General features: G+C 51.3%; 2 protein-coding genes, 1 non-coding gene and 1 pseudogene across 34 annotated transcripts in view; 3 read left to right on the top strand and 1 right to left on the bottom strand.

Annotated features, from left to right (window-relative positions):
• CHFR (checkpoint with forkhead and ring finger domains) overlaps nt 1–8,507 on the top strand; it is a 47,188-nt gene extending 38,681 nt beyond the window's left edge. For all 25 annotated transcript variants that reach the window (XM_063646859.1, XM_063646875.1, XM_063646860.1 and 22 more), the window contains 6 exons: nt 35–118; nt 603–673; nt 1,689–1,776; nt 4,637–4,744; nt 5,837–5,909; nt 7,331–8,507. In XM_063646859.1, the coding sequence (XP_063502929.1) occupies nt 35–118; nt 603–673; nt 1,689–1,776; nt 4,637–4,744; nt 5,837–5,909; nt 7,331–7,373 (467 nt within the window). In that variant the 3' untranslated portion in view covers nt 7,374–8,507. The remainder of the gene's footprint in view (nt 1–34; nt 119–602; nt 674–1,688; nt 1,777–4,636; nt 4,745–5,836; nt 5,910–7,330) is intronic.
• A 4,196-nt stretch (nt 8,508–12,703) lies between these two features.
• On the top strand, nt 12,704–12,806 carry LOC129011014 (U6 spliceosomal RNA). The gene has a single exon (XR_008493157.1). It is a non-coding gene; the product is annotated as a U6 spliceosomal RNA (small nuclear RNA).
• A 4,693-nt stretch (nt 12,807–17,499) lies between these two features.
• Nucleotides 17,500–26,061, top strand: part of GOLGA3 (golgin A3) — a 57,915-nt gene continuing 49,353 nt past the window's right edge. The window contains exon 1 of one of the 8 annotated variants that reach the window (XM_054444876.2): nt 17,500–19,644. The gene's annotated coding sequence lies outside the window, so the exon portion shown is untranslated. Of the gene's footprint in view, nt 19,912–19,944; nt 20,345–20,367; nt 20,685–26,061 lie in introns of those variants that run through there. The other 7 variants (XM_054444874.2, XM_054444879.2, XM_054444882.2 and 4 more) reach the window with 7 other exon arrangements.
• Nucleotides 22,444–22,969, bottom strand: LOC129010529 (small ribosomal subunit protein uS17-like; annotated as a pseudogene).

Here is a 26,061-nt window from a genome sequence, read left to right as displayed (position 1 = left end):
CTGAGTGTGTGTAACGAGTGTCCTCTCTCCACAGGTGCGGTCTGCCTGCAGCCTTTCTGCCACTTGTACTGGGGCTGCACCCGGACCGGCTGCTTCGGCTGCCTGGCCCCGTTCTGTGGTAATACCGGCTCTTCAGACCCCAGTTGCTTTGACCTTTGCATGTTCTCTTGGTGAACTTGAGGGCAGGGGATGGTGGGGTCCATAGCCTGATGTTTATAGGGATGAGGCCACTGTTGGTCATCAAATGATACCTATTCCTGGCTGAACTGCAGAGGCGTGTCAAATTCGTGTTAGCTCAAAATCAAGCCTTAACAGAAGGATTAGGGGAGATACTCCCAGGACAGAATCCTTGCTGCGGGGTTCTGCTGTCACGATACCAGACCAGGTGCTGGGGAGACGTGGAGAGCTGATCTTTTTAAGGAGGGAGTGGAATGGAAATCATTTCTACTTGTCCTCTGTTTAAAATTGAGTTTTATCATTGAACTTCTTATTGTTTCTAGAATCTGTAATGAAAAGAAATATGTTTATCCTCAGTGTCGGGCAGACAGTGCTTTCCTGCGACATCATTATAAACAGGTAACATTGCCCCTTCATCTCGGCAGAGCTCAACCTGGGTGACAAGTGTCTGGACGGCGTGCTGAACAACAACAGCTACGAGTCAGACATCCTGAAGGTACCGACTCGCTGCGGGCTGGGGAGCCGGGAGCCACATTTTCTCCCTAGTGCAGCCAGCTGGTTCTCTGCATTCTATTGGTCTTTATCTGTTTTTCCTGACCCGCTGTGGGCTGGGGAGCCAGGAGCCATGTTTCCTCACTAGTGCAGCCAGCTAGTTCTCTGCGTTCCATTGGTGTTTATCTGTTTTTCCTGCATTTTCTCACTAGTGCAGCCAGCTGGTTCTCTGCATGCCATTGGTGGTTGTTTTTTCCGTATTCCAAAAATAGGTATTTCCTTCTTGTGCCTCCTGCCACGAATCCGTAGGAGCCGCTTCCCGCAGCTCTTGTTCCCGCAGCTCTTGTTCCCGTAGCTCTCGGAGAGGGCTTCTTGAAGGTGCCGCCCTTTAGCAAGACCAGGGCCTTTTCTCTGGTCCCTTTCTCTTCTGGCCATTTGCCTTCCCACGTCTAGGAAGCTACCTTGGTCTCTAGGATTTATATATGTTTAACGTGCGCATCCACCCTCTTGCCAAGCACTTTGCTGACAGCACACACAATGGTGGGGCCTTGAGGCTTGCCACAGACACACCTGGCAGGCGCCTGCTCAGCCCCAGACTCTGCTTTGATGCCCACAGAAGGAGCTCAACAGCTCCTGTGTGTTTGAAGGGCACAGAGAACAGATGCCAAGTCCTCAGCTTTTCTTGTCCAACAGCCTGCACTCGTTGCCGGGCTGTGTGCACTGTGGCCAGGCTTTCGTGTCTTATTCACACCTGGGCTGTGTAGGTCTTGGCAGAACTTTTGAGAGCCTCTGGTAACTCTTACACTGGAACCTTTTGGGACTTCCAGGAGGCTCTTGGACAAGACTTCTCGTGCCGCGGGCTGTGAATGTGCAACCCTCCGCAAATGCCACTCACGAGGGTCTGAGCTTTGGCTTTCCGCACCTTCAGATGCCTTTTATGAAATGTTTTCTCTCTCGTTTATTTCAGTGTTTCTTCCTCTAAACGGATATTTCTTATTCCTCTTTTTTTTGCGTCACAGAATTACCTGGCAACCAGAGGTTTGACATGGAAAAACATGTTGACCGAGAGTCTCGTGGCTCTCCAGCGGGGAGTGTTTCTGCTGTCTGGTGAGTTCTTCTGTTACCTCCTGCTCTAGGGCGCATGTGCCTGTCTGCTCTCCCAGTGACAACTCCGACCTTCACCCACCCTGGAAGAGAGGAAAAAGATCCTGATGCTTTCAGGTTGTTTTTGTTTGTTTGTTTTTTGAGATGGAGTCTCGCTCTTGTTGCCCAGACTGGAGTGCAGTGGCATGATCTCAGCTCACTGCCACCTCTGCCTCCTGGGTTCAAGTGATTCTCTTGCATCAACCTCCTGAGTAGCTGGGATTACAGGCATGTGCCACCACACCCAGCTTATTTTGTATTTTTAGTAAAGATGGGGTTTCTCCATGTTGGCCAGCCTGGTCTTGAACTTCTGACTTCAGGTGATCCACCTGCCTCACCCTCCCAAAGTGCTGGAATTACAGGTGTGAGCCACTGCGCCTGGCCTTCAGGTTGTTTTTTGAAAGTTGAGCATGGGCCGGGCGCGGTGGCTCACGCCTGTAATCCCAGCACTTTGGGAGGCTGAGGTGGGCGGATCATGAGGTCAAGAGATCGAGACCATCCTGGCTAACACGGTAAAACCCTGTCTCTACTAAAAAAAGAAAAATACAAAAAATTAGCCAGGCATGGTGGTGGGTGCCTGTAGTCCCAGCTACTGGGGAGGCTGAGGAAGGAGAATGGCGTGAACCCGGGAGGCGGAGCTTGCAGTGAGCCAAGATTACGCCACTGCACTCCAGCCTGGGCGACAGAGCGAGACTCTGTCTCAAAAAAAAAAAAAAAAAAAGAAAGTTGAGCATGAACCTGCATGACATATTTCAGCAGCTTCTATCCTTGTAGGGGAGGGTGGGTGTGGCCGACTGCCACTACTGCTACTTGAGACCCTCACTACAGCAGTTACTACTGTTACTGCTTGAGACCGTCATTAAAAGACTGAACAAAGGGACGAACGTAGAAATGAAAACAAAAAGACGAAACTGTTTTAAGGAAAGGCAACATGGGGAAGAAGACGAGAGCTCCCTGCTTCTAGTGAGCAAAGGCCGCCCCTGAGCTTCTACAGCCCTTCATATTTATTAGGTAACAAGAACACGGAGGATGTAACAATTGGTCAGCTGCTTAATTGATCACAGGTTCATATTGTTACTGACAGGCTTCAATTATGCCTAATCATAAGAAACATTTGTGTGGCCTCCAACAGGTGGGGCCAGCTTGGAGGGTCTCTACCACTTGTCTATCCAGACGTCCTGGGGTCAGTTGTCCTGGGACCCTCAGGGACCTGGTGTATCTCTTGCTTGATGTGTCAGTCACTTGGTGAGGGTCATTCCTTTCCAGGGGAGCACACGATGCCTTGTGGAGTGTGATAATTTATCACTAAGGGAGGCTGTAGAAATATATATACGAGACAGGTTCTTGCTCTGTCGCCCAGGCTGGAGTGCAGGGGTGCGATCACAGCTCACTGCAGCCTCGACCTCCTGGGCTCAAGAGATCCCCTCACCTCAGCCTCCCAAGTAGCTGGGACCACAAGCGTGTGCTACCATGCCTGGCTAATCTTAGTTTTTTTGTTTTTTTTTTTTTTTGAGATGGAGTCTTGCTGTGTCACCCGGGCTGGAGTGCAATGGCACAGTCTCAGCTCACTGCAAGCTCCGCCTCCCAGGTTCAACGATTCTCCTGCCTCAGCCTCCTGAGTAGCTGGGATTACAGGCGCCCGCCAACATGCCCAGCTAATTTTTTTTTTGTATTTTTAGTAGAGGCAAGGTTTCACCATATTGGTCAGGCTGGTCTCGAACTCCTGACCTTGTGATCTGCCTGCCTCGGCCTCCCAAAGTGCTGGGATTACAGGCGTGAGCCACCGTGCCCGGCCGATACCTTTGTTAATTAAGGGTATAGCACATTTTCATTTGTATTGCAAATGTTTCCACTATAGTAGTAGTTCACTTTAGTTGTATTTATTTTCATTTTGATGTTTAAATTGTAGATAGCTAAATGTACAAATCCTTTCCTCTGTGCAATTTGGTTTTCAAGACATACTTAGAAATAGCTAATTTTCCCATTTTCTTCTTGTTTTTTGGGAGTTTTAATATTTAAATTTTATATCCATGTGGGGCCGGGCACAGAGGTTCACGCCTGTAATCCCAGCATTTTGGGAGGCTGAGGCAGGTGGATCATCTGAGGACAGGAGTTCGAGACCAGCCTGGCCAACAAAAAAGTGTAAACATCAGCCGGGCACAGTGGCACACACCTGTAGTCCTAGCTACTCGGGAGGCTGAGACAGGAGAATCAGTTGAACGCAGGAGGTGGAAGTTGCAGTGAGCTGAGGCCACGCCACTGCACTCTAGCCTGGGTGACAGAGCAAGACTTGGTCTCAAAAAATAAATAAAATAAATGTTATATCCATGTGGGATTGTTTTGCTGTAAGAAAATAAATTGGTGGCCGGGCGCAGTGGCTCACGCCTGTAATCCCAGCACTTTGGGAGGCCGAGGCGGGCGGATCACGAGGTCAGGAGATCGAGACCATCCTGGCTAACACGGTGAAACCCTGTCTCTACTAAAAATACAAAAAATTAGCCGGGCGAGGTGGCGGGCGCCTGTAGTCCCAGCTATTGAGGAGGCTGAGGCAGGAGAATGGCGTGAGCCCGGGAGGCGGAGCTTGCAGTGAGCTGAGATCATGCCATTGCACTCCAGCCTGGGCGACAGAGTGAGACTCCGTCTCAAAAAAAATAAAAATAAAAATAAATTGGTATCTAGATTGGCTTTGTTCTTATTTTCCTAATGTGTCGCCCGTTATCTTCACCCCATTTATGGTCAGTGCGTTAGTCTCCCGCTGCTGTGAAGTCTGTGCACTGCTGTTGGGAAGATGGCGTTGCTGGGTAACTGGCTGTGTTTCTTCCAGATTACAGAGTCACGGGAGACACCATTCTGTGTTACTGCTGTGGCCTGCGCAGCTTCCGCGAGCTGACCTATCAGTATCGGCAGAACATTCCTGCTTCCGAGTTGCCAGGTAAGGAGCCCCCGACCCACTCATGGCTCTAGTTCTGTCTGGGTTGGCTTCTTGGCTTCTGCCTCTCTCTTTTTTTTTTTTTTTTTTTTTGAGACAGTTTCGCTGTTTTCGCCCGGGCTGGAGTGCAGTGGCGCAATCTCAGCTCACTGCAACCTCTGCCTCCTGAGTTCCAGCAATTCTTCTGCCTTAGCCTCCTGAGTAGCTGGGATTACAGGCACCCGCCACCACGCCGGGCTAATTTTTTGTATTTTAGTAGAGTTGTGGTTTCTCTATGTTGGCCAGGCTGGTCTCGAACTCTTGACCTCAGCCTCCCAAAGTGCTGGGATTGCAGGCATGAGCCACCACGCCCAGCCAGCACTCTCTTCTTAACAGACACCCTGTTTGCACTTTGCTCTGTGTTCTAAGCAGAATTTGGCCTCAGTCAGGCGCTGGCAGGACAGACAGGCCATACAGGGCTGTGGTTGTCTTAGGCCCTGGGTCTATTTGCAGTTACTCATGAGTGTAACGTGGGTTTCTAAAACAGATTCGTAAAGACATCCAGTAGTCAACTGGGGTAATTTTATTTCCTCAATTGGATTTTTATTTTTTAATTTTTATTTATTTTATTTATTTTTGAGACAGATTCTTACTCTGTCGCCCAGGCTGAAGTGCAGTGGTGTGATCTTGGCTCACTGCAACCTCCCTCTTCCAGGTTCAAGCGATTCTCCTGCCTCAGCCTCCCAAGTAGCTGGGATTACAGGCACCCGCCACCACACCTGGCAAATTTTTTGTATTTTCAGTAGAGACAGGGTTTCCCCATGTTGGTCAGGCTGGTCTCGAACTCCTGACCTCAGTTGATCCACCTGCCTCTGCCTCCCAAAGTGCTGGGGTTACAGGCATGAACCACCGCACCTGACCCTCAGTTGGGTTTTTAGTTAAACATGTGTTTCCTTTCCTGAAATCTCAGAACGGTCCGAGGAAACTAGTTATGGAGGGACCAGAGGCCGTGCGTTTCTGCCGCAGCGTCTGTCTTTGGGTCTCTGCTGGGATTCAGGTAGCTGAGTGGGTGCGTGCGATACATCTAATAGATGCGTAACCCTTCTCTTTTTCCAGTGGCCGTAACATCCCGTCCTGACTGCTACTGGGGCCGTAACTGCCGCACTCAGGTGAAAGCTCACCATGCCATGTGAGTGTAGCTGGGGGCACAGGCGTCAGCTGCAGGGTGATGAATGAGTTAACCGCCTGCTTATAAATGGGCTGATATGGTCATTATGCTTCTCTCAGGTTGCATCCTTTAGGAACCGGTATCTTCATTTAGAAATCCTGCTCTTCCTTTATTCCTTCGTTTCATGCAGTTTTATCTCCATCTTCCACCTCTGTGTCTTCCTGGCTGGAGTTGCTTTATCTGTCGTCTGAGGCATCCGGGGCACACCCCATCGTTTCAGGCTTAGCCGTTTCTAAGTCGAAGGCTGCAGTCACTGAGGGCCTCAGGCCCCCCTCACAAAGCGCTGCACTGCTGGGTTCTCGTCCTTACCGTGAGCAGGCATTTGTGATTGCTGTCACATTGTCACCCTCACGTGGTGTCTTTTCCGTGCTCCGTAAAGGAGGTTCACAGCGCCATCTGCATTGCCCTGGGAGGCGTAGGTCAGGAGGCATCTCTTAGGTTAGGTGATCACGTAAATCACTCCTGTGGCCCAAGGAGTTCAGATTAAAGTGATGGAGACAGTGCCCTCAGGACGAGATGTTGTGTGGACTCAGAGAAAGGCGACTCCCTCACAGGGATTTTGTGGAATAAAAACCTTGCTTTGTGTTTGAGCACAAACAGCACATGGAAGAGATCATGTTGTTACAAAAAGAGATTTCACTGTTGACTGGCAGACAGTTTTCAGTAGAAATGTGCAGCCATGTTGGTCCTCCTTGCCCACGGTCTGTGGAGAGGGAAGGTGGCCACAGGCCATCCAGCTTGGTGTGTCTGCCTCAGCCCTGTCAGCAGATGCCACGGGGATGCCTGAGGAGGAGCAGCTTTTATTCTCTTCTCTAAAAAAATTATCTAAGATGTTTGCACTTCTTTTTTTTTTTTTTTTTTTTTTTTTTTGAGATGGAGTCTCTCTCTGTCTGCCAGGCTGGAGTATAGAGGTGTGATCTCAGCTGATTGCAACCCCGCCTCCCAGGTTCAAGCAATTCTTCTGCCTCAGCCTCCCAAGTAGCTGGGACTACAGGCGCTCGCCACCACGTCAGGCTAATTATTTTTGTATTTTTAGTAGAGACGGGGTTTCACCGTGTTGGCCAGGCTGGTCTCGAACTCCTGACCTCAAGTGATCTGCCCGCCTCGGCCTCCCAAAGTGCTAGATTACAGACATTAGCCACTGTGCGTGGCCAGATGTTTGCACTTCTCTTTCAAAATTTTAAAAGGGATAAAGAAGTTTACCTTTGGGGGTTAGTTTCTTTGATTTTGTGAGAAGCACACACACTCTTTCTCAGATAGCTCTTTCTGTGTATGGTTTCAGAATGGGTTTATTTGAATGCCTTTCCGATGCTCTCTTGTGTAATTTATTTGATTGCCTCTCCAATGCTCTCTTGTGTAATTTGGCCATTTTCTCCCTGCAGGAAATTCAATCATATCTGTGAACAGACAAGGTTCAAAAACTAAGCATCCAGAGGCCCCGAGCAGCTTTCAGCACTGGAGGTGAAGAGAGCGTGTTTTTAAAATACAGAGATAAACACGTCAAGGTGTTTTCACAGCCCCCTGAGGGAAGGGACGCAGGGTCTCCGACAGGTGCTCTGGGGTGACTCTTCTGTGGAGCTTTACCCTCCGAGTGAGACCCTTCCCAGAGCCCCGGGGGCCGCAGCCCGCCCTCCTGGTGAGCGCTGGGCGGGGCTCATGGTGGCATCAGCAGCAGAGACGAAGCCTTTCCGTAACCTGCGGCCGTCCTGCCAAGAGGGGCAGTTTTGCTCTTTTGTACGTTTTCCGTAACTACAGTTAAAGCAGAAGTCTGTTTTCAGGAAAAGTTTCAAGGGAGAAAGGGGCGAGTTTATCAAAAACATTGTTTCAGGAGAAGGGAGCATAAGTTTACAGCCTACAGGATGTACACAATATTCTGCTGTTGGGAAAACCACAGCATTTTATATATTTTTTATTTTAATAGGTTTGGTGCTTATCTTCTAATAACATTTAAATGTCACAAACTGTAGCACAAATAATATAATTTATAATTTACAAATTGACTAAAATTGGGTATAGTATGGTATTTGAAAGAATAAGCATATGCTTCTGTTTATTAAAAAAAGAAACCTTCCAATGTCCAAAACTGCTAACCCTCGACATGGCCGCCAAGTTAGTCGCTCCTTGCTAACCAGTGAGTGACCGCGGCCCCAAGCCTGGGGCTGGACGCAGGTCCCAGGACGTGCTGCTCCCTTGTGTGAGTGACCACAGCCCCGAGCCCGGGGCTGGACGCAGGTCCCAGGACGCACTGCTCCCTCATGCTGCCTGGGCCCTTCCTCCAAGACCCTACAGAACCTGAGGGGCACCTTGGCTTCCGCCTGTGCTAGGTTTGCCATGTCATCTGGAATAATACTTGAAATTTTGATTTTTGAAAAAAAAAGTTTATCTTTTGTTGAAATCACCTGTTATCCTTGTTTGCAAACATAACTTTTTTGCTTCTCAGGAATACGGTTTTCAACTATTGTCTTGCTCTTGATAGAAACTGAGAAGCAGCACTCTGTATTTGTGGAGGAAAGTCCTCTCTTTTGCATATTCTAATAAATGAGCCGTGTTTGCTCCTCCGCTCTTGTGTTGGGCTCGTGTCTGGGGCTGCCTCACTTCCCCATGCGAGGGAGGCAGGCCCCATGCAGAGTGAGCTCCGAGTGCCTAACTGCTAGTGATGGTCAGTCTGTCACCTGCTGTCCCTCAGTGACTCCTGAGAAACCTGCTCAGGTCTCTTCATTCCGCCAATGCTGGGAAGCCACAACCTGTTCATCCAGTATGGAGGCTTTGTCTTCAGCTGAGCACCAGAAGCCGCAATGCAGAGACCCTGAGTTTGTGCAAGGGCGGGGCTGAGAGGGGAAGTCCCGTGTTAGTGCAGGGATGAGGCCAAGAGGGGAGGTCCCGAGTTTGTGTAGGGGTGAGGCTGAGCGGGGAGGTCCCGAGTTAGTGCAGGGGCGAGGCTGAGGGGGAGGTCTCGAGTTAGTGCAGGGGCGAGGCTGAGAGGGGAGGTCCAGAGTTTGTGCAGGGGCGTGGCTGAGAGGGGAGGTCCCTAGTTAGTGCAGGGGTGAGGCCGGGGGTGGGGGGGGTCCCAAGTTTGTGCATGGATGAGGCCAAGAGGGGAGTTTGCAAGTTTGTGCAGGGGTGAGGCCAAGAGGGGAAGTCTTGAGTTGGTGCAGGGGTGAGGCTGAGAGGGGCGGTCCTGAGTTTGTGCAGAGGCGAGGCTGAGAGGGGAGGTCCCTAAGTGCAGGGGTGAGGCGGGGGGGGGGGGGTCCCAAGTTTGTGCAGGGGTGAGGCCGAGAGGGGAGGTGCTGAGTTTGTGCAGAGGCGAGGCTGAGAGGGGAGGTCCCTAGTTAATGCAGGGGTGAGGCCGAGAGGGGAGGTCCCAAGTTTTTGCGGGGGCGAGGCCAAGAGGGGAGGTCCCAAGTTTGTGCGGGGGCAAGGCCAAGAGGGGAGGGCCTGAGTTATTGCAGGGATGAGGCCAAGGGGGAGTTCCTGAGTTTGTGCAGAGGCGAGGCTGAGAGGGGAGGTTGCCAGTTTGTGCAGGGGCGAGGCTGAGAGGGGAGGCCGGCATTCGCCCATGAAGTGGGCTGGGGCTACCCTGCATCTGTCTCTTAGAAGAGATTGGTTGATACTCGCTCTTCCCCTTCCCATCTCCAAAAAGTAGAAACAAGAACACTCGCCCTGTAGAGGATGTAGGGCTTTCCTCAAGACTAGCTGCACCTGTCCAGGAAGGGCAGGGCAGCTCAGAGAGCCTCAGGGCTCCAGGTGTCCTAGGGACTCACTCCTGCTTCCTTAGTCCTTCAGAGAAGTCCAACTCCTGGCCCACTGTGAAGGGGATTTCTACCTGGAGCAGTCGGAACAGCTTGGGTTTGGCTGTGATGTGAGGGAGGAGGCCTTGGGACCAGGGCAGTTATCCTCCCAGCGTGGTAAGGAGCCGTGTTTTATGGAGGCAGGGAGATCAGGGCAGTTACTCCTCGGGTGTGGTAAGGAGCTGTGTTTTATGGAAGCAGGTGGCCGTGAACTCATTCCGTCTTTTCATGAGCTTCTGTACTTCCTCGTCCTCAAGACCCAGCCATCCCACCCAGCAAAACTGACCGGCTGTGGTGGTTTTGGAGCCCTGCTGGCCTTGTGGGGTGGCTGCGTGGGTCGTCCACAGGCTTTCTGGAGGACAGCCTGGCGCCGCTGCAAATCCTACTGCTTCTTCCTGGCTCCTTGGCCCAGCCTTGGAACAAACCCAGGGCAGGGCTGCAGCTGCCCGCTGGCCCCACGGACCGTCTCCCCACGCGCTCCTCACCTGCGGCTCCCTCTGTGCTCCCTGGTGCCCCTCAGACGCAGCCCTGCCCACCCCTCCATGTGCTGCCCAGGCTCCAAGCCAGGAAAGGGGGCCTCAGGTTCTAGGTGAACCCGTCCACCCCAGTGAGGCCTCCCTGGGACGGCCTCTGTCATGGCTTCTGACTGCAGCCAGGAAGTCTGGGCAGATTGGCTTAAAACAGACAGAGGGATTCAGGCCAACCCTCCTCCCTAGGCCAGCTACAAAGGCTGTTTTAAATCTGCTTTAAGTCATCTTAATGACCTCAGGGCCAGCAGGATGGGAGTGGTCGGGCCCAGGTGTGAGAGCCAGGGGTCCAGGGGCTGCTCCCAGCACCCCACGGCCTTCACCCCAGGGGTGTGGCCAAGGCAGAGAGGCAGCTGAGTTTGGAAGGGGCTTCCGCCAGCGAGGGGTTCCTGGTGACAGCCCCTCAGCTTCGGGCCAGCAGCCTGGAGAGAGTGGAGCAATGCTGGCCCTGAGGCAGCTGCAGCCTGCTCCCTAAAGAGGCCCCAGAGTCACTCAGGGCCACTAGGTCGCTGGGAGCCCTGCACTGGGAAGGGAAGGAAAGCATGAGAACGGAGGGGATTTAGGAAAGTAGATCCTCCCTCCAGCCTGGCTTGATGCGGAAACCAGAACGCTGTCCCCGGGGCCGTGCCCACCCTCTGCCTCTGCGTGGGCTCCGTTTTGGCATGCATGTTAGCTCCTGCGCCTTCTGAGGGCGGCTGCAGCCGTGTAGAGAAGCCGGGTCTTGCCTCCCTGAGGACGGAGGGCCGCATGCACAGCACAGCCTAGTCCTGCAGATCCGCACGCTGACCGGCAGCAGGACGGAGCCAGGTGATCTTCGGGGGAGCCACCTCCTGGAACGCCTAGTGCTGGTAACTGGTAGACAGCCATTATTCAAGCATCCTCTACACTTAGAATTAAGTTACACTGAAAACAAAGGTGATGAGTGGTCAGGACGCACCACTTTCTAGTTAGTTTCTCACACCTGCCTGTTACCTGCAGGCCCGAGGGTGTGTGCTTCTGTGGCCTGTGTGGGACGGCGCCCCGTCCAGCCTTACCCACGCAGCTCAGTTGGCCTGGTTGGAATGGGCCCTGGGAGGAGTGTTTGCACTGTGGAAATTGGTAAATGCTTCAAATCAGGGTGGTTTTTAATTTTGCTTTTGTCTTCTTCTGGAGAGAAGGTTGTTAAACACCAGCACAGTGCTGCACCAGGCAGCCAACATATAATCATGAGAAATAAGTAGTTGTTTAAGCCACTGCATTTGGGGTGGTTTGTTACATAGTAATGAATAATGAATATCGTAGCCCTTGAAAGCCCAGCATGTATGACCCCTGCCTCCACCCCTCAGAAAACCTCTTCTCCCTACCTGCTCCTCCTGGAGCCCCTCAGGTGTTCCTCTGCTTCTCCACTGAACCAGCTAATTCTCACAACCAGCCCCTTAGGCGCCGGCCCCTCTCTCTGCAGCCTCTCCTCATTCAGCTCCTGCAGGGTTGCCCCCACCCCGCCAGCCAGTCTAGTTTCCCCCCAGCATCTGTCACTATCGGAAAGGAAACATCTGTTTACCGTTTGTCTCCCCCACTCAAAAAAATAGAGCAGGGATCTTGCCTGTCTGCCCACTGTTGTTTATTTGTCTGAAATGTTTGGCAATCACTGGGTGACCAGTTGGCTGCTGAACGGGTTGAAGGTCTGATGAGCTGATGAGCTGTCCCCTGGGCTTGAAATCTTTCCCGCGGCACAAACAGGCGCCCCTTCCTCTGTCGCTCACTTTTCATGGTTGTCTCCTTCTGAGGCGGTGAGTCTAGACGGTGGGGTCTTACAGTTCCTCACACAGAGCAGACACTTGGTCGTGTGTGTTTGTGGAAGGAATGGACTCAGGAGAGAATGTTGAAAGCCAGTCAGACCAGGAGTGAGGGCCGTGCACTGTGCTGGGAGCCTGGCATTGTGAGAGCCGTGCGCTGTGCTGGGAGCATGCATTTGTGAGCCACGCCTCGCCCAGTGGTGGCCTTGCATAGTGAGGGCCATGCGCTGTGCTGGGAGCCTGGCGTTGTGAGGGCCGTGCGCTGTGCTGGGAGCCTGGCATTGTGAGGGCCGTGCGCTGTGCTGGGAGCCTGGCATTGTGAGTGCTGTATGCTGTGCTGGGAGCCTGCGTTTGTGAGCCCTGCCCCGCCCAGTGGTGGCCTTGAATGTGGGTCCACTTGGGCCGCTGGATCAAAACGCCGCAGAACAGGCGGCTTAAACAACAGAAAGTATTTTCTCACAGTTCTCGGGCCTGGAACTCTTGAGATCAGGGTGTCAGCGGGGCCAGTTCCTCTTTGGTCTGTCTCGCTGGCTCGTGGGCAGCATCTCCTTGCGTCCTCACGTCATCTTCTCTTCATGCGTGTTTGTGCCCTAATCTCTTCTTGCGAGGACACCAGTCCTATTGGATTAGGGCCCACCCCAGTGGCCTCATTTTATCTTAATCACCTCTTTAAAGACCACACCTACTAAAACTGGAACGATATAGAGAAGATTAGCATGGCCCATGTGCAGGCATGACACGCAAATTCATGACGTGTTCCATGTCTGCAGATACAGTCACTTCTGAGGTCCTGGGATTTAGGGCTTGAACATATTGTAACACTCTGCCATCAAACCTTGCACGCCACGGGGTTTTATGAAAATTGGGTGGTTTTGTTTGTTGTTGTTTGGCAAACCCCACATGCTGGATACCATTGACACCCCGTGATGGGCTGAGCCATGTCCCCGTCCCACCACCACAGATATCCGTATCCGATCACTTGAGCCTGTGATGATGTTACCTTGCACAGTAAAAGGGGCTTTGCAGATATGGTGGAATTAAGGACCTTGAGATGAGGGGAGGATCCTGGATTAGCTTGTGGTCCCTCTGTGCAACGGAAGCAAGAGGCCGGGCGCAGTGTCTCACGCCTGTAATCCCAGCACTTTGGGAGGCCGAGGCGGGCAGATCACGAGATCAGGAGATCGAGACCATCCTGGCTAACATGGTGAAACCCCGTCTCTCCTAAAAAATACAAAAAAATGAGCCGGGCGTGGTGGTGGGTGCCTGTAGTCCCAGCTACTCGGGAGGCTGAGGCAGGAGAATGGCTTGAACCCGGGAGGCGGAGCTTGCAGTGAGCCAAGATCACGCCACTGCACTCCAGCCTGGGCGACAGAGCGAGACTCCATCTCAAAAAAAAAAAAAAAAAAAAAAAGGCAAGCAAGAAGTCTAAGGCAGGAAGAGGAGGCTTGGTGACAGCAGAGGCCAGAGGGATGGTGACAGAGCAGAGGCCAGGGGCTTGGTGACAGCAGAGGCCAGGGGCTTGGTGACAGAGAAGAGGCGGGAGGGATGTGCTTTGCAGAGGGAGCAAGGGCCTCCAGCCAGGAGAGGAGGGCAGGCTGACAAAGCAGAAAAGAAAACAGATCTCCCTGCAGGGCCTCCAGAAGGAACCAGCCCTGCCTGCCCCTTCATTTTGGACTTCCGAGCTCCGGAACTGCAAGAGAATAAATCTAGTTTAAGCAGCAAAGTTGGTGGTAACTTCTTAGAGCAGTCACAGGAAGCTCACCACCCCCCACACACTCATCCCGTTTGGTTTTTGTTTTCAGGAAGGTCCAGTCTGTCTCAGAGGTTCTGTGGTTGGAGGTGGAGTGTGGGGCATGGCTGACCACCCAACACCCGCTTCACCATCTTCCCTTCTCCCCAGCACGTTCCTTCACCCTGTAGCTCTAGGTCTCTCCGCAGCACGTTCCTTCACCCTGTAGCTCTAGGTCTCTCCCCAGCACGTTCCTTCACCCTGTAGCTCTAGGTCTCTCCCCAGCGTGTTCCTTCACCCTGTAGCTCTAGGTCTCTCCGCAGCACGTTCCTTCACCCTGTAGCTCTAGGTCTCTCCCCAGCACGTTCCTTCACCCTGTAGCTCTAGGTCTCTCCCCAGCATGTTCCTTCACCCTGTAGCTCTAGATCTCTGTGGCAGACACTCAGCTCTAACTGCTGACCTGATGGCTCCACTTGGTGTTCAAACATCCGAGATTCATGTTGTCAAAGAGAGCTGTTTCCAGCAGGGACCCCAAGCCCACCACGTACGCCCCGCAGACCTGCCCTCTCCACTGTCAGAAGATGGCATGGCCTCCCTGTGGCTCAGGCCAAACCCCAGGAGTCGTCCCTGCTGGCTGTCCTCAGTGCCCCAGGCTTCTCTTCAGGGGCTTCTTGCGGCTCTGATTGTTGCCCCCTCATCTCACTGCTCTTCTCCCAGATCTGTGCGTGCCTCGGTTCTCCTTGTCACAAAAGTTCACCTCAAATATTACTTCCTCAAAGGTGCCTTTGAGTACTCGCTCTCCTTGCCTTTCCCTTTCCTGGGACACTGTTCCCACCAGTACATGCATGATTCCTTTTCTTTCTTTTCCTTTTTTTTTCTTTTTTTTTTTTGAGACAGGGTCTTGCTCTGTTGTCCGGGCTGGAGGGCAGTGGTGCAATCTCAGCTCACTGCAGCCTCCACCTCCTGGGCTCAGATGATCCTCCACCTCAGCCTCCTGAGTAGCTGGGACTACAGGTGCACACCACCACGCCCAGCTAATTTTCCTATTTTTAGTAGAGAACAGGGTTTCACCATGTTGCCCAGGCTGGTCTTGAACTCCTGAGTTCAAGCGATCTGCCCGCCTCTACCACCCACAGTGCTGGGATTCCAGGCGTAAGCTGCCATGCCCAGCAACTCCCTTTCTTACTTTGTTGGCTCACATTCTCCTGAGAGGTCCTCCCTCAACCATCGGCCTGAAATAGCAGCGAGCCTCCCCAGGGTTGCCTCTGTCTCTTCCTGTCACCTTCTGTGCTTGTTGTCTGGTCCCCACTAGAATATACGTTCTGTAAGAGCAGGGATTGGGACAGTGCCTAGAATAGTACTTGCAGGCAGTAGGCCGCGATAAATATGAGTGACGGCCCCATGCAGATGGTAGCCCCTCCCGCTCGAACGCTCCACCCAGTTTTATTTTCTTTTCATCAGTTACTGCCCTCTGAAGGTATTGCACACAAACATGAAACTGGACCAAAGCAGGGACCCCCCGCACACAGAATAGTGCTGGGCTCGCGTAAGGCACCTCAGCGGGTCCATCGGCTGATGCATGGACAGACAAAATGGGTGTATCCGGACACTGGAATATCGTGCAGCGAGGAAACGTGCTGAGTGTGGATGGACCTTAAACACACCATGCAAGTGAAAAGGCGTCACAGAAGGCCACATACGATATGATCCCATTTCTATGAAATGTCCAGAAGAGGCACATTCATAAAGACAGAAGGTGGCTGAGTGGTTGTTGGGCTGGGTGGAGGGGCTAGGGAGTGAATGCAAGAAGGATTCCTCTGAGGTAATCGAAGTATCCGGAAACTGGGTTGGAGTGATGGGTGCACAGCTCTGCACATTTACTACAGTCGCTGAACTGCACACCCAACACGGGTATATTTTATTGCATATAAATTGTATTTTAATAAAGCTGTTAAGAATTTTACTTAGATTAGCATTTTTCCCACACTGTGTCATCAACTTAGTATATAATTAGATTCATTGTTTCTAACTGTATTTAAATTTAATGTTTGTCACATTTTGCTTGCAAAAGTTTTAAAATTTTAAATTACTGTGGGTACATAAAAGGTGTATATATTTATGGGGTACCTTGATATTTTAATACAGACGTACAATGTATAATGATCAACTCCCAGTAACTGGGGTATCCATCACCTCAAGCCTGTATCATTTCTTTGTTAGGAACATTCCAGTTCCACTCTTTTTGTTATTTAAAAATATACAGTACACTGTTATTAACTATATTCACCCTACTGTGCTATGGAATACTAGATCTTATGCTAATTAAATGTTTTCCCTATTTCTCCCACTGGCTACACCTTAGGATAGTGGAATATGAAAACCAGGAAACTGAGCTTGGTGTTTTGTTCATTCTGTCATTTTATCACATGAGGACATTCACGTAACCATGGTCACAAAATACAGAACAGTTCCGTCATCACAAAAATCTCTCTCCATCTACCCCTTTTTAATCATCCGACCCCCACCACCACTCTATAATGCTGTCATTTGGTGATATAAGTGGACACATCGTACAGTTCATGCAGTGTAGACCTTTGGAGATGTTTTCCTCCCTGGGTGTAATGCCTTGGAGCTTCGTCCACGTTATTGCACACATCAGTGGTCAGCTCCTTTTTATTGCTGAGTAGTGTCCATGGCATGGGTGGTCCACGGTTTGTTTCACCACGTCAGAGTGGCGTGGGTGGTCCACGGTTTGTTTCACCACGTCAAAGAGTGGCGTGGGTGGTCCACGGTTTGTTTCACCACGTCAGAGTGGCGTGGGTGGTCCACGGTTTGTTTCACCACGTCAGAGTGGCGTGGGTGGTCCACGGTTTGTTTCACCACGTCAGAGTGGCGTGGGTGGTCCACGGTTTGTTTCACCACGTCAGAGTGGCATGGGGGGTCCACAGTTTGTTTCACCACGTCAGAGGACATTTTGGTTGTTTCCAGTTTGGGGTCAGTAATGTACAGGCTTTTGTATAGACATAAGTTTATTTTTCTGAGTTCAATGTCTAGGAGTGCAGTTGCTGGGTCATAAAATTGTTTACTTTTTAAAGAAACTGCCCAACTATATTCCAGAGTGGGTGCACTATTGCTGTTCCCATCAGCAATGTATAAGAGATTAGTTACTCCAGACTACCTTATTCCCAGCATTTCATATTGCCACTGCTGTATGTTATTTCAGCTGTTCTAATAGGCGTATACTAACATCCCAAGGCAGTCTTTTTTTTTTTTTTTTTTTGAGACAGAGTCTCGCTATGTCACCCAGGCTGGAGTGCAATGGTGTGATCCCAGCTCACTGCAGCCTCCACCTCCCAGGTTCAAGTGATTCTTCTGCCTTAGCCTCCCAAGTAGTTGGTATTACAGGTACCTGCCACCATGCCCAGCTAATTTTTGTATTTTTAGTAAAAACAGGATTTCACCATGTTAGGCTGGTCTCGAACTCCTGACCTCAGGTGATCCACCTGCTTCAGCCTCTCAAAGTGCTGGAATTACAGGCATGAGCCACCGCGCCTGGCCTCAAGATAGTCTTAATGTGCGTTTCTGTAATGGCTAGTGATGCTGAACCTGGTCACAAGCTTATTTGCCACTCATATATCCTTTTAGTGAAATGTCTTTTCATGTTTTTTGCTTGTCTTCTGTTTGTGTGTGTGTGGGGTTTTTTGTTTTTTTTTGTTTTTTTTTTTTGAGATGGAGCCTCATTCTATCACCCAGGTTGGAGTGCAGTGACACAATCTCAGCTCACTGCAACCTCCGCCTCCCAGGTTCAAGCAATTCTTGTGCCTCAGCCACCCAAATAGCTGGCATTACAGGCGTGCGCCACCACGCCTGGCTAATTTTTGTATTTTTAGTAGAGACAGGGTTTCTCCATGTTGGCCAGGCTGGTCTCAAACTCCTGGCCTCAAGTGATTTGCCCCCTCAGCCTCCCAAAGTGCTGAGATTACAGGCATGAGCGATTGTGCCCAGAATAATTGTATTTTTTTTTACTGTCAAGTTTTGAGAGTTCTTTATATATTCTAGCTACTAGTCCTTCAAACGTGGTTTGAAAATATTTTCTCACAGTCTGTAACTCATCTTTTCATCCTCTTAATGTGGTCTTTCTCACAAGGTTTGTTTGTTTGTTTGTTTGTTTTGAGATGGAGTCTCGCTCTGTCGCCCAGGCCGGAGTGCGGTGGCATGATCTCGGCTCACTGCAACCTCTGCCTCCCAGGTTCAAGTGGTCCCCCTGCAACCTCTGCCTCCCAGGTTCAAGTGATCCCCCTGCCTCAGCCTCCCAAGTAGTGTTCAAGGTTCAAGCAATTCTTGTGCCTCAGCCACCCAAATAGCTGGCATTACAGGCATGTGCCACCACGCCTGGCTAATTTTTTTGTATTTTTCATAGAGACAGGGTTTCACCATGTTGGCCAGGATTGTCTCGATCTCTTGACCTTGTGATCCACCTGCCTCGGCCTCTCAAGATGCTGGAATTACAGGCGTGAGCCACCGCGCCCAGCTTTTTTTTTTTTGAGACGGAGTCTTGCTCTGTTGCCCAGGCTGGAGTGCAGTGGCACGATCTCGGCTCACTGCAACCTCTGCCTCCTGGATTCAAGCGATTCTTCTCCTTCAGCCTCCTGAGTAGCTGGGATTACAGGCACATGCCACCACGCCCAGCTAATTATTATATTTTTAGTAGAGATGGGTTTTACCATTTGGCCTTGTTGGTCTCAAACTCCTGACCTCAGGTAATCCATCCACCTTGGCCTCCCAAAGTGTTGGGATTACAGGCGTGAGCCACTGCGTCCGGGGAAAAGTTTCTAATTTTTTCATGAAGTTTACTCTATCAGCTTCTTTTGTGAATTGTACTTTTTTGGTCAGATCTAAGAACTCTCTTCCTCAAGCTCTAGATGTGAGAAATTCTGTTTTCTTCTAAAAGTTGTATGGTTTCATTCATACATTTTACGCCTCAGTCTGTGATCATTTTGTGTTAGAATTTGCATTTGCAGATAACATGATGGCCCATGTAAAAAATACAAGGATTTTATAACAACAACCGCAAAACACCAAATGAACCCTCAAACTAATGAGTTCAGCGAGGTCTCAGGATAAGAAAATCAACATAGAATTCATCACATTTGTGTAGACCAACAGTGAACACGTGGAAAACGTCAAAAACGCAGTGTCACAGTTTGACGTGAAATACTATAAACTTAAAAGGTGCAGAATCTGTATGCTGAAATTACAAAATGCTGGTGGAAGAAAGCAAACAACCTAAATAAATGGAGGGGCCACCATGGATGCAGAGGAAGGACCGAGTCAGCGATGCCCGTGCTCCCCAAACGATCTGCAGCAGTTCCCATGAAAATCCCAGAAAGGTTCGTAGACAGAAGCGTATCCCAGAATCCGCAAAGATGAGCGCAACATCACAGAGGACCCCGAGGCGCCCTCCAGGCCATTTCCTTCCTGACAGCCGGAAGAGCGCCTGGCGGATGAGGGAAGGTGGAAAGCCGTTCCCCAGGGGCCTGCGGCCCGCGCCGTCCAGCTTTGCCTTTTTTAAAGGGGAAGCAAATAGGGTCCAAAGCAGCGTCGCCTTTGAACTGGCACCTGAAGCGCGAAGGGCGCCGGCCGGGTAGAGGTGCGGGGTTGGGGCGGGGACCCGACTAGGGCGGGCGGGGAAGTCACGCCCACACCGAGTTCGGCCGCGCCCATGCCGAGCCCCGGCCACGCCACTTCCGCCGGAAGCTCGGTTGTTCAGCCTCCTGAAAGAGTTGGTCCTGCAATTCCGGAAGTCGCGTTTCTACTAGGGAAAGGTCCGCAAACTCTTAAGGTCACTTTCTGAAGGCGGCCTCATCACAGTCGGAGGTGAGCCCGATCCGGACCCTGTGGGCAGAGCGTCCCGGCCCTAGGGTGGCCGCTGGCAGAAGAGGAGGACGTTCTCTGTTCCGGAACGAAAGTAGCGCGTGCAGGCTGTTTCCGGGGACCCGAGGCCGTTGCACCGCTCGCCCCGCCCCTCGCACGGCCACGTCTCCGCCGGAGCATCCGGGCCGGGCAGCCTCCGGGGCTGCCACAGCAGCAGGGTGAGGGGCTCGGAGGCCGCGACGCCTCGGGGCTCGGGCTCCCGCTCCCGCAGTGCGTGGGCGGGGGAGGCTGGAGGGGCGGCGGCGGAGGCCGGGCGTGGGGCGGCGGGGCCTGGGCGCGTCCCTGCGGCGTTGCGGGACGGCCGCGTTCCAGTCACCCCCTCCTCGCTGTGGTGGCCTCGGGCCTGGGCGCCCGCCTTCAGCTGCGGCGGAGCTGGCTCTGTAAATGTCGGTGCCCGCGAGCCCTCCTGAATGCTTGTCTGCGCCTGACGAGCGCGGCCTGTCCCGAAGCTGTCCACTGCCACCACTCGGGCAGTGCTTGCTTTAGTCTGGCCCTTTGCAGCTGACAGGCGTGACTTGGTGTCGGGTGGTTCGTGGGAAGTCGGGGTTTCAGGAATCCGTGTACTTCCTTGTTTGTCTTTGTCGCTGTCCGACTTGACTCCATTCCAGGTGCCCAGAGCGAGTGGGGCCGGGCGTTGTCACGGGTATGAACCCGACGCATGTCAGTCGTGTGGCGGGTCCTGGTTATTGTGGGTCTGGGTCCCTGCCCCCGCCGAGCCCACCTAGGACAGGGACCCCCAGGGTCGCCAGCGAGAGGGTACCGGGCGGTGGTTGGGTGGGGTCCGCTACTCTTAGTTGTGTGGGAGCCTGGGGGGCGGGCGACTTCTGTGCTAAGGCCTCTATGACGAGAAGCAAGCCAGGCAAAATTGTGAGAAAAGCGCGTCTCAGGCAGAAAGTTTGAAGACCCTGAGGGCGGAGGAAGGTTGGCGTTTGCAGGCGGAGGATGTGGCTAGAGTGTAATGGCAAAGGGGGAAGGCGATGGAGGTAAGGATGTTGGTGTAGGCAGGTGCTGGATTCGTTAAGAGGTTGGAGTTTATCGTCACTGGGCAAGTGTAAGCCATTTACAGGTGACTCATGGATTTTTTTTTTTTTTTTTTTAAGAGACTGGGTATGTTGCTGTATTGCCCAGGCTGGTGTGGAACTCTTGGCCTCAAGCGATCCTCCCACCCCAGCCTCCCAAAGTGCAGGGGTTACAGGTGTGAGCAGCCACACCCGTCGTCGTGGATTATTTTGAATTGTCTTTTAAACGACATCAATATAGCCCTTTATAGCCCTTTAATAGCTTTCCAGGCAGTATACCTTAAATGGCAAGAAGGAAATAAATCATCTGACATCACTCAGATTGAAGAGGAGCTTTTTTTTCTCCCGATTGCCTTAAGAAGTAGTAGCATACTTTCCCAAGTGAGAATGCCTTCAGTTGGCTTTTAGCGATTTTGACAAGCAACAACTAAAGGGAAAATCGTGATAATTACTGTCATTTTATTGAGGACACGGGACAGACTCTGTGCCTTGTTATATTTAATCCTGGCAAAATTTTGCATTCATTTTCTCGTTGTTTTACTGGTGAGGAAACAGGCTAAATGTGATTAAGAAATCTAGCCCAGGATTTCACAGCTAAGTGGTGGAGGGTCAGGAGCTGAGGCCGGAGTCCCAACTTCCAAGCCTGCCCTTCACGTCTCTGCAGTGACATGAGGCTTGCTTTTGGTTTCCACTTTGTGTATAGATCTCTGTTTACTTTTGGATACTAGTGTGGCCTCCACCAGGTACTCTCTTCCTGAGGAAATCGTGTTTGGTTTTTGGCTGTGCTCTGTTGTTTCTAATACCCGATAGGAACAGGTGAAACGGGGTGGTGTAGATGGAGCCGTGAATGTTTGTATACAGAATTTAGGTGTGGGAGAAGCAGAAAGTCCTGTAGGTGCCTGAGGTGGTGGTTTCTCAGTATGAAGTCCCTTGATGTTACCCAGCTGTGAACCTACGGTTGTGTGTACCTTTTGAAGTTCTAAGTGACAGCTTTGTCCCGTCTCTTCCCTCTAGAGACGTAGGAGTGCAAGTGATCATAAGTGAGACTGATTAGACTGGCCTCTTTATTTAAAAAATAAAATCACAAAATAGAGTCATGTTTGTAATAACAGCTTTCTGTGATGCACCGGCAACTGTCTGCTCCTCCTCGCTGCCCGGAAATGGGCTTTTGGCAGTAGTCTGAGGTAATGAGGCCGTGACGACTGAGTCATTCCAAATTTTAACTAAAAATCAAGCAAGACTGAGAATCGACCGAGACTGCAAGCTTATTGCCCTACAGGGAGAAGTATCACTGTCACCAAACTCCAGGCAGTTAGTGAATTCTCTCTCTGGTCCGGCTTTAGGAGGAGCTGCCTGTAAAGAGGGGCCGTCTTTGTGAGTTACAGTCACCGTTATGGGGTCTCCGTTCTGGAGAGGTGGGATTAAGTGAGCAGAATCTGTGATTGCACTGGACTCGGCTTGGTGCAGTTGGCTGTCACCATGTTGGCATGCCCTCTCGGTGGAACCTGAGCGTCTTTGGCTATGTTCCTTCTTGGTCAGTGTAAGGCCCAGGCGTTGTCACTGTGGGCCTTTGCAGCAGTTCTCCTCTGCATGTTCCGCCTGTAATGGCTGAGTCGAGTCCTGCTGGTCATCCCATCCTTCCTTCTGTTCAGGTGGTGGTGCCTGTCTGGGCCGTGGCCGTGATGCTGCTCTTCCGGTTTCTTTTTTTTTTTTTTTGGGGGGGTGGGGATGAGAAAATAACTTTATTTCATTGTGGGGAGCGGGCTGATGTCCAGCCTCAGAACTTCTGGAACTGCTTCTTGGTGCCGGCAGCCTTGGTGACCTGGAGCACGTTGAAGCGCACTGTCTTGCTCAGAGGCCGGCAAGGCCGGCACTCGCCCACTGTGATGATGTCACCGATCTGGACGTCCCTGAAGCAGGGGGACAGGTATACAGACATGTTCTTGTGGCGCTTCTCGAAGCAGTTGTACTTGCGGATGTAGTGCAGGTAGTCTCAGCAGATGGCAGTGGTTCTCTGCATCTTCATCTTGGTCACCATGCCAGAGAGGAGCCGCCCTCAAATGGACACATTACCAGTGAAGGGGCATTTCTTGTCAATGTAGGTGCCCTCAGTAGCCTCTTTGGGTGTCTCGAAGCCCAGACCGATGTTCTTGTAGTACCGCAGGAGCTTCTCCTTGCCAGTTTCTCTCAGCAGGACCCTCTTCTTGTTTTGAAAGATGGTCGGCATGATCAGTCTGAATGTCCGCCATCTTCCCGGCCGCCTGAAAAAAGGTGCTCTTCCAGTTTCTAACTCCCTGGACTCCCTCATTGGAACTGAAGCTCACAGATGTTTCAGCTGGAATAGTTTAGACTTTTCTGTATTTCAAAAGGCAGTGTTGATGTCCAAGGATTCAAATACTTGATCATTTTGTTTTGGAACCATTAGCTTTGTAGCTGAGGAATGTACTCAGCAGAACTGAAGATTTAATTCGGCAAATTAAACCCGCGCTGGCACTTTAGGAGTTGGGAGTGTTCAAGGTGGGGGGAGGCAGACGGGGAATGAGTCTCTGTCTTCAAGGATCTCGCCGTATAATGGGCACACACAGTGGCAGACATGACTTGCTGTGGTGGAGGCCACGTGAGGTACAGTGATGGCAGAGGGGGTAGACAAGACACTTTACCTGCGGGGCCAGGAGGGACTGCACGCGTAGGCACACACGGTCGTTTCCTTTACCCGAGGGGCCAGGAGGGACCGCACGCGTAGGCACACACGGTCGTTTCCTTTACCCGCGGGGCCAGGAGGGATCGCACGCGTAGGCACACACGGTCGTTTCCTTTACCCGAGGGGCCAGGAGGGACGGCACGCGTAGGCACACACGGTCGTTTCCTTTACCTGAGGGGCCAGGAGGGACGGCACGCGTAGGCCCACACAGTCATTTCCATATCATCACCCCACCCCCGCAAGGCAGAAGCAAAGACATCACAAAGCAAAACGCAAGTTTTCTTTTGCTAGAAAATTTTCAAGAGGACCAGATGTACAGGGTACCAGTATTCAGTGGCGCAGTCGAGTCCACATTCCACCGCGTGTAGCCCTCCTTGCCAGTTTGTAATTCATCTGTCAAAGGGGCAAGCCTGTGATAAGCAGCCATCATTTTGCTGATACTCCTCCCCTTGTTTTGTGGGTGTCTTCTCCATTCCCGGGTGGGCGTGGCCGGCTGACCCCCAGCTCTCCTGGGGTGTGCCTGGAATTGTAGCTGAGGGGCAGGCTTGGTGGAGATCGCAGTGTTTTTCCTGGAAAGTGATTTTCAGAGGGTTCTGTGCTGTGTGTAAGGACAGGTGTGTAGCTCAGATCCCTGCCCAGGCTCAAAGGCCTATTTATCACCCACCCACCCGGAAAATCCAGGGATGAAAGATGTTGCTAGATGATCACAGACACAAAAATGAGATTGAGAATTCGTTGCACACAGGATTAGCTTTTGACCAGCCTCAGTAACTTCCTTCACTTCTGTGCTTCAGACATTGCTTTAATCTTTACATTTTTTTTTTGTGCCAGGCACCCTGAGTCAAGACATCTAGAATCCTTTGTTTACAGTAGTTTCTTGATTAGCTATGCTGGATTTATAGTTACTAATGTTAGGACACATTTCTATTCACAGTGCTTTCTGGTTACAAACCCTTAATGCTAGTTTTACACTAATAGCATACGTAACCTTTTAATATTCTGAACAACACTGTTATGAACTCATAACTGTCTCTGGCCTGTAGGATGTAAGGTGGCAGAGAGGAATGGTGGATTATTATAGTTATGAGCAGATACTCACAGGTCTGCACGCCCTTCAGTGAGTCATTGGCTGTGTCAGTGGACTGGGTTACACCCACCACCTATGGGTTTCCTCTTTTACGGGTGACCAGTCTAGATGGCAGATAGAGTAAAAACCCCTAGAAAGACAGGCACATCCTGCTGCGGGGTCAGTGGCACACGTGCTCCCGAGGACCAGCCACATGGGCTTCTCTTTTTTTTTTGTTTTTTGAGATGGAGTTTTGTGCTTGTCTCCCAGGCTGGAGTGCAGTGGCACAATTTTGGCTCACTGCAACCTCTGTCTCCCAGGTTCAAGCGATGTTCCTGCCTTAGCCTCCTGAGTAGCTGGGATTACAGGCAAGCACTGCCATGCCTGGCTAATTTTTGTATTTTTAGTAGAGACGAGGTTTCACCTTGTTGGCCAGGCTGGTCTTGAAATTCCGACCTCAAGTGATCCACCCACCTTGACCCCCCAAAGTTATGGGATTACAGGCATAAGCCACCACACGCAGCCCCTTTTTTTTTTTAGATGGAGTTTCCACTCTAGTTGCCCAGGTTGGAGTGCAATGGTGTGGTCTTGGTTCACTGCAACCTCCGCCTCCCAGGTTCAAGTGATTCTCCTGCCTCAGGCTCCCAAGTAGCTGGGATTACAGGCGCCTGCCACCACGCCTGGCTAGTTTTTTGTATTTTTAGTAGAGATGGGGTTTCACCATGTTAGCCAGGCTGGTCTCAAACTCCTAACCTCAGGTGATCCGCCCGCTTGGCCTCCCAAAGTGCTGGGATTACAAGCGTGAGCGACTGCGCCTGGCCCCATGTGGGCTTCTTGTCTATACCTTCTTTGTGGGATTTGTAAGCTAGAGGCGAAGGTTATGTAATGTTTATCATGAAAAATGTTAGACACAGAACATAATGTAGGTTAATATGAAACTGATTTTAAAGGAATAAGTGCAACATTTCTGTAGAATGAATGGAAGCTCATGCTAGTGTCTTACCTGTTGATAAAGAAATGAGTTAATAATATCACCAGCACATTTCAGGGTGGATAATCACTTGCCAAATGTTGGGCAAAGTTTTGCTCCCCTGAATGTAGCCCAGCAGGGCAGGCTGAGAGAGCTAACCCAGCTAGAGGTAAAGACAGGAACGGGCCCTGCTGTGAGATGCCCTCTCTGTGCCCCTACTCCAAGGCAGCTGCCTTTCTGGTGCCCTTGTACACCCTGTATACAGTTACCACATCCCATGGCACCTGCTTTTTAAAGTTTTGTTTCTCTGGATCTGAGCTGTCCAACCTGAAGGGGTGGGGCTGCCGGCAGGAGCCGTGGCCTTGGGCAGAGTCACTCACTGGCTGAGAGGGGGGCCTGTGAGTCTGGTATTGTAATTTTTAAATTGTTTTTGAGATGGGGTCTCGCTCTGTCATCCAGGCTGCAGTGCAGTGGTGCGATCTCAGCTCACTGCAACCTCCGCCTCCCGGTTTCAAGTGACTCTCCTGCCTCAGCCTCCTGAGTAGCTGGAATTACAGGTGTTCACCACCACACCCGGCTATTTTTGTATTTTTAGTAGAGGTGG

The sequence above is a fragment of the Pongo pygmaeus genome, chromosome 10 (genome assembly GCF_028885625.2).
Source record: "Pongo pygmaeus isolate AG05252 chromosome 10, NHGRI_mPonPyg2-v2.0_pri, whole genome shotgun sequence".
Lineage (NCBI taxonomy): Eukaryota > Metazoa > Chordata > Mammalia > Primates > Hominidae > Pongo > Pongo pygmaeus.
This window is presented reverse-complemented; position numbering and strand designations above follow the sequence as displayed.